This window comes from Silurus meridionalis, chromosome 11 (genome assembly GCF_014805685.1).
Source record: "Silurus meridionalis isolate SWU-2019-XX chromosome 11, ASM1480568v1, whole genome shotgun sequence".
Classification (NCBI taxonomy): Eukaryota; Metazoa; Chordata; class Actinopteri; order Siluriformes; family Siluridae; genus Silurus; species Silurus meridionalis.
The window spans coordinates 7,118,096-7,129,074 of record NC_060894.1 but is presented as its reverse complement, the minus strand read 5'-3'; the positions used below and the strand labels follow the sequence as shown (position 1 = coordinate 7,129,074).

The 10,979-nt window shown below is 37.5% G+C and overlaps 1 protein-coding gene across 2 annotated transcripts; it reads left to right on the top strand.

Annotated features, from left to right (window-relative positions):
- The first annotated feature begins 6,057 nt into the window (after positions 1–6,057).
- Positions 6,058–10,469, top strand: serpinh1a (serpin peptidase inhibitor, clade H (heat shock protein 47), member 1a). 2 transcript variants are annotated; one of them, XM_046861144.1, is made up of 5 exons: positions 6,058–6,213; positions 7,686–8,289; positions 8,365–8,463; positions 8,557–8,789; positions 8,947–10,469. In XM_046861144.1, exons 2-5 carry the CDS (start codon positions 7,713–7,715, stop codon positions 9,247–9,249), a joined length of 1,212 nt encoding a protein of 403 aa, XP_046717100.1. In that variant the 5' UTR covers positions 6,058–6,213; positions 7,686–7,712; the 3' UTR covers positions 9,250–10,469. The 2 variants fall into 2 exon arrangements, with proteins under 2 accessions (XP_046717100.1, XP_046717101.1); XM_046861145.1 differs by having other exon boundaries at positions 6,063–6,218.
- Positions 10,470–10,979: the final 510 nt, after the last annotated feature.

Genomic DNA, 10,979 nt, shown 5'->3' with positions numbered 1-10,979 from the left:
AGCGCGTGGGCGTGGTTTTAGGGGATCCGTGCAGGGGCGTGTAGTAAAGGGGCGTGGTTTATGTCCTCCAAAAGCCTAGAGGCAAGAAAGAAAGAAAGAAAGAAAGAAAGAAAGAAATCCTTTACTTGCACCAGTGATCAGTGCTCCTGTCCCTTTCTTCATTTCAGATCCAGATTCATTCCTACGACCTACTTCTTGATGGAGTTCTCTTCAAGTGGAGACCACCCTATACAGCTGGGGAAGAACATCCTAAAGATCCATGAAGTTAATGGAGTTATTTAGGAACTATGAGAGTGGATTTGAAATGTAATTTAATATCAGCAATTTACTACAATGCCTTAGGGATGCAGTTTGAATGAACATTTCTGCATTTAATTCAATCTAATTGTATTTTTTTATTATTATTATTATAATTAGAAGCAGAAGAATGTATAAGTTTGTTCCTTATAATTGTAAGTTTGTTATGAGCAAGCCAGTGGCAACTGTGGCAAGGAAAAACTACCTGAGATTGCATAAGGGAAAACCTTGAGAGGACCCTCATCTGAATGGCACTGAATGACTCTGGAAGTTTTTTCCTTGCAACTGTCTCCACTGGCTCGCTCACTAGGGATAAACTTGTAAGGGTTAAATGTATAGGCACTAAACTTATAGTCACTAACATATAGATAAAACACATTTCTGTAAAATTGCTTTGGGACAATGTCCACTGTTTAAATCACTATACAAAAAACACAGAATTGAAGTGAATTCGTCACATTTACATTACAGCACAGTAAAATTGCTTTTTTTCACATATCCCAGGATGTTAGAAAGCTGGGATTAAGGGCCATGCTCAAGGGCCCAACAGTGGTGGCTCGGCCATATTGAGGCTCGAACCCCCAACCTTCTGATCAGCATTCCAAAGCCTTAACCTGGATTAAGGCTTAACCTGAGAGAAAGGCTTCGCTGTGATGCCACATGCGTCGTTTTTCTCCCAATATTAAACCCCCATTAAACCTCACTAAATTAACATTACCTCATTCTGATTGATTAAAAGGTGTTGATTTATTTTCTATACCTGCAGCTCTAAAACTAGTTCATCTTCAAAGCAAATTAAGCACAGGGTAATACTAGTGGAGGACAGTGCATTTCACTCAAGGCCTTCAGTGGTGTCCTACTTGAATTAATCCACATCTCAAAACCATCATTATGATGCCACGGTCATAGGAACCATCAATATAATACAGAAACACTATAACAGAGCACTGCATCACAGACAAGTACCCCATGCAGTGAGAATGAATGGCATTACTAAAACAAGAAGCCCAAAGAATACAATTCAACAAGTCTCCATTTCACTGCAGCCACTGCTGTACTGCATGCATACATCATCTTCAGCAAAAGCATCAATATTAACCTCATAAAATGTCCCTGGGATTTCCATGCATTTTTTTTTTGTTCACAGTGAAATCTGGCAGCAGATAGATACCTGTGACCCCAGCAAAACATGAAATCTGTTTGGATAGAAACTTGGATAGCAACATAAACAGTCACTCAGGTGCACTGTGCAAGTGAGAGAAACTCTATTATATAGAGAGAATAGACTATTGGGAATCATTGAATACATATTAACGAACAAATATATATTAAAATGCAAATCAGTCATTCTGATAACGTTTAGGTCAGCAGAAAAGGCCACGCTGTCCCGGACAGCCTGACACTGTCATTTAGAACTAATGAGCTTTTGTCACTTTGTATGTGTACGTAGTAATAATGGTATTATTGTTTGCAATCTGAGGCTGATTTTTTCGTCTCAGTGTAGAATCTATATTAGGATGACAATTAGAGTTTGACCTCTGACCTGGGCGATTTTTGGCCTATGTCACTTTGTCCTGCTAATCTCCCACAACCTTAAAGAGCTGCAACAAGCTGTTCATCTACAAACATGGTAGCTGAGAGCTCCTGGGTGCTGTATGTACTGTATGTGTGTAGAATGGTTAGTGTTGGTTCATTTACAAGTAATGGTTCATGAGTTTTAACGTGAATGATGGGAGCTGACTCACCTCATTACATTAAAAGTTCAATTAGACTGCACGCTCTTGCTAATGTAGGTAGGCAATGCTTTATACCAAAATAGAAACTCTTAGTGTGAGAGTCAAAGTGTAAAGTAATAGCACAGAGATTGAAATAACTATAGAGCTTTAAAGTGAACAAGAGAACATTACCAGGGAAACCAACGCAGTTCAAGAAATGAAAAGGTATAAGAAGCACAGCTTGGACGCTTCAAGGTTTGAAAAGCTGAATGGCTTCATACTTACTTTATATATAGATCCATGGTTATTCCAGGTGGTAATGAGGTCTATCCAGTTGATACCTGGGAGTATTTATTTTTTAATCAAATGATGGTGGTGGAGATTACCAGTCATTTGACTTGTCATTTAAAATGAAAATGGTTATTTAAGTAACCCAATAACCTTCAATGCAATAATTTATCTCAAATTTATCAGAATGCATAATTAGATGATTGTGTATAGGTAGACTATAAACATAGAGATAAAAATCTATTCAGGTTCTGTGTTTTTTGCCAGTCTAAAATTAATTGTTCATGCTTAATAACTTAATAAGGTTTTTAAATTGTTGCTGTATTCTTTATATGATCAATGACACATGGTTTGCATATGAAAAAAGCAAAGATGTACAAGTGATCCCATAATAAAAGCCCATCTGTGTGAAATATAATCAGAATTGAATACAGTGTGGAAGTAGTTCTGACTAGTTCACTAAAGAAGAACTGAGTGCCGTTTGCTGTTAACTAGCACCACCTGGTGGCTAAATTAGAACAGCAAATAATCTATTGACTTCTTAGACTCACAATATAATCTATAATTGGTATTTTCAGATCAAAATAAATTAATGTATCGTGTCAATTTTGCGACTTTGATAAATGAATATATTTACTTTTACTGTTTAATGTATTAAATGCCATAATTAATGCTATCCAATGTCCACTAGGGGTCATACACCGCCATTCTGCCATTCTGTAAAGGAGTGATTTTGATTATCTGAAGAGGACAATTATCCTTTCCTAACTGTGACTTAAACAAGGCTAAAACTGGACCACTGCTAACAATGCTTTTATACTTAATACAGTTAAGCAAAAATGATGAATCCAATGTAACTTCATTTGAATGTAAATCCAGGGAGAGGTGGAAGTGCATCATGTGGAGGATGAGACAGATTCTGAGGTCCCTGTGTGCTGTCTCATTTTAGATAAGAGTGTTTGGTGAATTGTTGGATGTATGTTTATTTGGCAACAATGCTGATAGATATTTACTGTCTTGAACCAGTGACACGGTAGCATATAGGATAAGGATGGACGAAATTCTGTGCTCAAGGGCCACACTGGGATTTGAAAGTTGACAGACAGGCTAGCCCTGTAACCAATGTGAAATAAATTACCTAAAAAGTTAACACTGTTTAGTGGGAATAGTGTTGATGGTCATTATTTTTTGCCAGCAATTAAAGATTGCTCTTGACACAACACACTTCCTGTCTCTAGCATGCATTCTTTCAAAAAATCCCCTTCAGAGAAAGGCTTGCTGGCCTTTGCTAGTTTGAATGCCATTGAATAACTTGTCTCGGTGCTTGACTCCCGAATGGTAGTTCGTTCAAAAATATATATATATTTTACTGAGCCTGTAAATTGACTGTTAACCTCTGTGCAGCAGTCAATCTATTTTGCATTGACTTGTTGCTAGCATAGTTAGCATAATAGAGAAGTGTCAGCTGATATCATATTCTTTGAATAACACATCAGTTGGCAAATAAGAGCTTTTAATCTGACGTAGGTGAAAAAAAAAAAGCACAATCTGTCCGGCTCCGTCCTCCACTCATGAACTGGTGCTTGTGCATCGCCACATACATAAATGAATATACATACATAAATTGCTCTGTTTTGTTAAATTGTTATACTACCCCATATTGATCACCATTCCTCCAGATTCCTGGGTAGGCTAGAAAATGTCTCGACAATATTTTTAAGTTATTGTGGTGTCAAATTTAATAGTAAATTGAGGGACTACCTGTACTCAAGGGTTGGATTAAATAGCCCAACAGTATGATTACAAAGAGGCCAACAGTTTCTGGGCTCTGGGCTGCACTTCGCTCACCAATAATCAATGAACATTTTGTTCATTTATTTAACACTTTATTTTACACTCCTACCTGTTTTTTTTTTTTTACATTCATGTACCATGTCTAGTGAGTGTCTTAATCAGATTCTAATCCTTCATCAATGTAAACTCCAATGTAAAAGCCAGTCACCACTGGCTTGCTCATCAGGGCTAAACAATTAATAGAAACCACCTTATATGCAATAAACGTACACATTCTTTTATATAACCTTATTCTCACTTTATCTGTGAAAAGTTGCTTGGAGACAAGCCCATTGTAAAAAAAGCACTGAACTGAATTGAATTAAATTAAATTCTATGTAAATCAGTAAAGTAAAGTTTGCGTCTTTAGTTATTTTTTCCCTGGGTCTATGGGACATTGTCCAAAGTTTGAGTCTTATTTATGGTTATGTAATTCAAGCCTGTGGCTAACAGGATATATGACAGCGGAAATGATGCAATCCCAGGGTTCATCCTTTGTTCCCAGGGTCCACATTGTTTCCATGCACTGACTTGCAAATAAGGAACACTTTGTAAAACACTTAGTATAATTAGCACAGATGTTAGCTTTATAAGGTCCATTGCTTTAAATACTTTCAACAGAAATGAATGTGGTACAAATTTATAAATAAAAAAAAAAAAAATAAAGACTAAATGGGTGGAAAATTACTTTGAACTGCACATAATCTATGACAGGATTTAATAGACTTACAAGAGTGTCACATTTGTATATGGTTAGTTTCATTTAATTTTAATGTACTGAATTGTATTTCTTTTATTAAACAAATGACTACTGACATTTTCATTTTGCGCGTACAATACTTCAGGATCTTGTTCAGGTGATGTTGTACTTCACCTACATTTTCTTTTCACACAGATCTTTTGAGACTTCTACAGAAAACATTGCTTTGTGAGTGTAATGTGCTGCAGTTTTCACATGCAGTGACACAGATTTTTGCGTGAACACTGCCCTTTTGTTGCCAGCAAAATACTTGAATGCATTTCATGCGATTTCTATTCTGAAACTACAAAATCTGTCTGCCCTCAGGCACTGACAAACAGACACATGACAACCAGCTCCTGGCAGTGAAACCAACCAAAAATTTGGAAGCAAGCAGAAATAAAGTTAGATGTTTGTTATTAATCGGTAAAACAAGATTAGATCGGAAAGTTAGAATCCCCCCCACCACCACCACCACCGTGACAGAGGGCTGGGTCTCGTCTGGGCCTGCTTCAGACGTGGCAGTGTAGAGAGAGGAGGAGGAGAGAGGGAGGAGGTAAAGCCTCCAGTTCAGCAGATAATTCAAACACACACACACACACACACACACACACACACACACACATACACACACACACACATTCCTTTAACTTTGTCATCCGTTAGGACATGTCCAGCAGTCTTCATTCATACAGACAATCATTTTTAGAGGATAGACTTTTATTAGTAATACTAAGACTAAAGACAGAATAAGAATAAAATGAATAATAAACAAGAAAAATGTATATGATGAGTTATGTGTATATATCTACATTTATATTTACTGTAGTTCAAAAAACAAGTTTGGTATCATTCATATACAAAAAAAAAAAAAAAAATGGCTATAAATATAAGCCTGCACAAGGAAAAATGTTGCCTCACCAATCTCTTTTAATCCTCTTTTATTCAGCTTTTCATTGTACCAAAAACTGTTTTACACCTGATAAAATTATACCACCAGACTTCTGCTCACATCTTATCATAAGCTTGATCTCTTGATCTTCTTGTGACTCCAATTTCAGAACTGTACAGTATGAAGAACTTCTCTCCTACATGTAAATTTAAGATTTATTCAGGCCATGCAACAGTACCGGTCAGTTTCTCACAGCATTAGGACCTGGAGGAGTGAACTCATTTTCAGCAGTAACTGGAGCTTGGGGGCGGAGGGGGTTCGGTGTCTGTCCTCTTGGAGAACACAATCACAGCTGCTTATTTTAACTCCCCTTTCCAGAAGTTTCCTTGCAGTGCAGGACGGATTTCACTCCGTGAAGGCCAACGCCTGAGAGGAAACAACAGATTCCTGTAAGGTAACATTTATAATTTAAACTTATAAACTGATTGCTATTGCAGAGATTATGCAACATGGCAGTGGTGCTGCCCTCCTGCCTTAAATGGTCTGAATGTAGCTGCGGTTTGGGCTTTAGAAATCAAATATTCCTACCTGTGACAAAAGAGGGATAAGGGTGCTGTTTGGAAGCTTCAGAGCAAACCATGAAGGAGATAAGCATGTATTTAATGTAAAAACTTTCTTAAGTTTTGCATAGTTAGTCTTTATTTGGTCCCACGATGTAGTATTGTATTCCTTTGCTTCACTTACAGAAGTAAAAAATACTATGTTTCTGCTGCTAAATCTATAAAACTTACTCTAAATGCTAAAAGGTATCCTTGTTTCTGATAATACTGAGTACAACACATATAAACAATCTTATTGACTATTCATTGTCAAGAATGTTGTACTAAGGTCTTTGCCTGGCTTTAAACTGTGTTAAAAACAAACGTGTTTCCGTTATCTCTAAATCCTGAAATCCAGTCTGAACTTCCAGTGATTGGAGCATACTTATCCCATGCAAAACCGTGACAAATCCTTTTAGATCTACGGATAAATGTGTTGTATTTGGACATTCTGCATTTCAATATTGCACACATACTGTCACAAAAATTGGATGCACAAATAACACCTTCAGCTATCACAGCGATCTATTTAGCCTTGTTTTTCATAAGTTGTGTGTGTGTGTGTGTGTGTGTGTGTGTGTGAAAAAGGGTCTGTTAGATAAAAAGATACAAAAGATTACAAAAAAGGTTTTTTGGTACAGCTGCTCCTGTTTTGTCTGGAGTTATAGGCGCTGACGTGGCAGCTATGTGAGTATTCTTACTCGATGTAAGCTCAGATTCTTTTGATGGAGCTCAGCAAGCCTGTAATTACACGACTATGGACTATGTATATTTCAAATCGAGTTTGGCACAGCTCAGGCCATGCTGGTCATCTGCTAAAGCTACAGTAACCAATCAAAACTGGACTACTCAAAACAGCAACCCCCTTTAAATATAATGAACCAAAAGAATACAAGATTAGAGTAATTTTTTGTGACAGTTCATTAGACATTTGAAGGGGAGCCTCTCTGCAATGTGGTCAACCCAAATTTCTTGAATAATGTTATTCCTATTTATAAATAAAGAACAAACAAGAAAGCATTACAAATAGGAATTAGAAGATGGGGTGACATGAAGAACCACTGGACTTTGCTAATGTTTTTTTAAACTGCAGCTGTATATAGCCAGAAAGCTAAAATCCTCTATTTGAATGAGATAGAAATCCACTGCTGAAACAGACCAAGTTTGAAAAATACTTTTAGGCATGTATTAAAACTAATGTATATGTACATAGGTAATGTATTGTATAACATTTGGAGTTCATTGACCAAAAATTTACTGAAAGCAATGTTGAAAATAAAGTTTGCACAGAGTTTACAATATGTGTGGTCTGTTTCTTCCAGAGGAAGATCAGTCACAGCTTGAGAACCATGTGGGTGAAAATCCTGGTCAGCCTGTGCCTGTTGATCAGCGTCGGAGCAGACAAAAAACTCAGCAACCATGCCACCATCCTCGCTGATAACAGCGCCAACCTGGCGTTTAACCTGTACCAAAACATGGCCAAAGAGAAAGATGTAGAGAATATCCTAATTTCCCCTGTGGTGATAGCTTCCTCGTTGGGTCTGGTAGCTCTTGGTGGAAAGGCCTCCACAGCCTCGCAGGTCAAGACAGTCCTCAGTGGGGATAAAGTAAAGGATGAGAATCTCCACTCAGGCCTGGCTGAGCTTTTGAGTGAGGTGAGCAACCCCAAGGAGCGTAATGTCACCTGGAAGATTAATAACAGGCTGTATGGCCCCAGCTCGGTCAGCTTTTCTGATGACTTTATGAAGAACAGCAAGAAACACTACAACTACGAGCACGCCAAGATCAACTTCCGTGACAAGAAGAGTGCCATCAAGGCCATCAATGATTGGGCTTCAAAGTCTACTGATGGAAAGTTGCCTTCAGTCACCAAAGATGTTGAAAAGACAGATGGCGCCATGATCATCAATGCCATGTTTTACAAACGTAAGTATTTGTTTTCTATGGATTTAACAAAAATCAATGCAAAATGTAACTAATGATCTCATTTAATCTCAATAGCGCATTGGGATGAACACTTCCATCACCAGATGGTCGATAACCGTGGCTTCCTCGTCCATCATTCATACACTGTGGCAATATCCATGATGCACCGCACAGGTAAACCTACAAACCACCAAGTTATGTGTTAATGTATGTATATATGTACATATACAATAAATTAATTTGTTTACTTTGGCCGTTCACTACAAGGTATCTATGGCTTTTACGACGACACTGCCAACAGCTTATTTGTCTTGGAGATGCCACTGGCTCATAAGAAATCCTCCGTAATCTTAATCATGCCTTACCATGTGGAGTCTCTGGAGAGGCTGGAGAAAATGCTGACACGTAAACAGCTAGACATCTGGCAGTCTAAGATGGAGCAGAGAGCCGTAGCCGTCTCTTTACCAAAGGTCAGCATGGAGGTCAGCCACAATCTGCAGGTAAGTGTACGTTCAATAGCTGCAGGTACCAACATACCTGCTCCAATGGTGAGGATTCATATTGTATTTCCTGGAGAGCTCTTAAACATTCTCTGATATTTATATTAAGATAAAGATTTCATAATTATTCATTAATTACATTTAAAAACTTTTGCAGAAATATCTTAAAGGACTTGGTATTACTGAGGCCATGGATAAAACCAAGGCTGATTTATCCAACATCTCAGGAAAGAAAAACCTTTACCTGGCTAATGTCTTGCATGCCTCTGCGTTTGAGTGGGACATTGCTGGCAACCCTGCAGACACCAGCATCTTTGGCACAGACAAGGTGAAGAACCCCAAACTGTTCTATGCGGACCATCCGTTTATCTTCCTGGTGAAAGATAAGATCACAAGCTCCATTCTCTTCATCGGTAGGATGGTCCGTCCCAAAGGCGACAAGATGAGAGACGAATTATAACTGTCTTCAATGCAAGTTTGAATTGAATTCTATGAATAGCATGTGTGCATGTGTGTGCAAATGAGAGTGAAAAAGAGAGAAAGAGGTGTGTGTGTGTGTATGTCTGTGTGTGTGTGCGTGTGTGTGTGGCATTAGCTTCCCACTGAACCAGCGGAGGACTGTTACCTCTGAGGACATTCCAGAAGATATGTGGACCACAAATGGAGGTTTAAGGCATTTTCTTTCTCAAACTCACAAACACGCATGTGCACTGTGTGTACTCAGCCAAAGCAATCCAATTCAGCTTCAGTGTTGTTTATGTTTGTTTCCATTCAAAGTTATTTAAAGCGTAAAGAAATTGATGAGACATTTGTGACAAAATCGTCTTTAACTGTTCCGATGCTGTTCCAATACTGTTTGACCACCTTCATTGTCTTCCCTTTAATTCTATACCACTAACAGCTTACAAAAACAGTGCAATCTAAGTCATTTCTTCGCCAATCTGTGTTGTTTTCTTTGCATTATGTGCAAACCCTCATGCTGATTGGCTACTTAGCATTTTGACTAATTTTGCTCATAGCCTGCTATCTGTTATCTGTTCTACTTTGTATTTAGACACAGCTTCATCCTCTGAATTTGCTCATATGTAAAGAAAATTGCATGAGATTTAGGTTTTCACTTGCTGACTTTACTTGACCTAATAAAAGAACTGGAGCAGCTCTCAAAATGGCAAAGGGGATTCCCTGAAGGGGAAAGTCGATATGGGTGTGCTAAAACCAATAATGGCAATGGCTATGTTACCTGTCATATTGCCTTTTCCTGATTCTACTCTTTACTCATTCTGTCGAAGAAAGTAGGCTTATTTTTTTGTCTAAAGCAAGAGCACGATCACATGTTAATCTGAAGTACGGTCTCTGAGGTACATCCTTTAACATCATTTTCTCAGGGTTTTATCTTTTCTTGTACATGCCTGAATGGTTCTGCTGAGTTTCAATATATGAAAGATGATCTGGGTTGATAAAATATCCCAATATCTGAAGGATTATTCAAATGTTTCACAAAGTGCACACAGAGTACATTTCTGTCAACCCTTAGATACACCTGTGTCTGGCCTGGTTGCAGTCCGCACTGAAAATGCTTCTCGGCACTAGAAAACCTGTGACTGACTGAATTTGTTGATTGGCTTAGCTATGAAATGATGCCATGATTTTTTTTTCCAATAAAATTTGCACCACCAAAATGCTTTTATTTGTATTTGTATTATATTTATCTACATCTTTCCTGCACATAAAAAAGAGCTGTTTTTCATATGCAAATTGGCTATATGAACATAAATTACTTTAAATGTAACTTTTTGCTGATGCAGCATTCAGAAAAATATTTTAACATCGAAAACAAATACAGAAAAATGACTAGGAACATCAAGAAGGACTTGAGAAAATAGCATACATATATACATACATAAAACATACATGCATTACATGTATCCACATGTATAGTTCCTTAGTTAAAGTTACTGATAAAATAGCAGACTAGAATAAAATTCCCAGAAGGATACTGATGCTATTTCCTGTTATACGTTCTCATGTTAGCAATCACAGAACCTGAAACAATAGACAAGACAATGCAATGAAAAATGATTAGTTTAGATTATATTTTAATCTAAGAAACATTCAATAATATGAAAATATGTAGCATAAACAAGTAACAGTCAAAAGCAAAAACTTTTAACGTTTTAAAAGCTGGTTAAT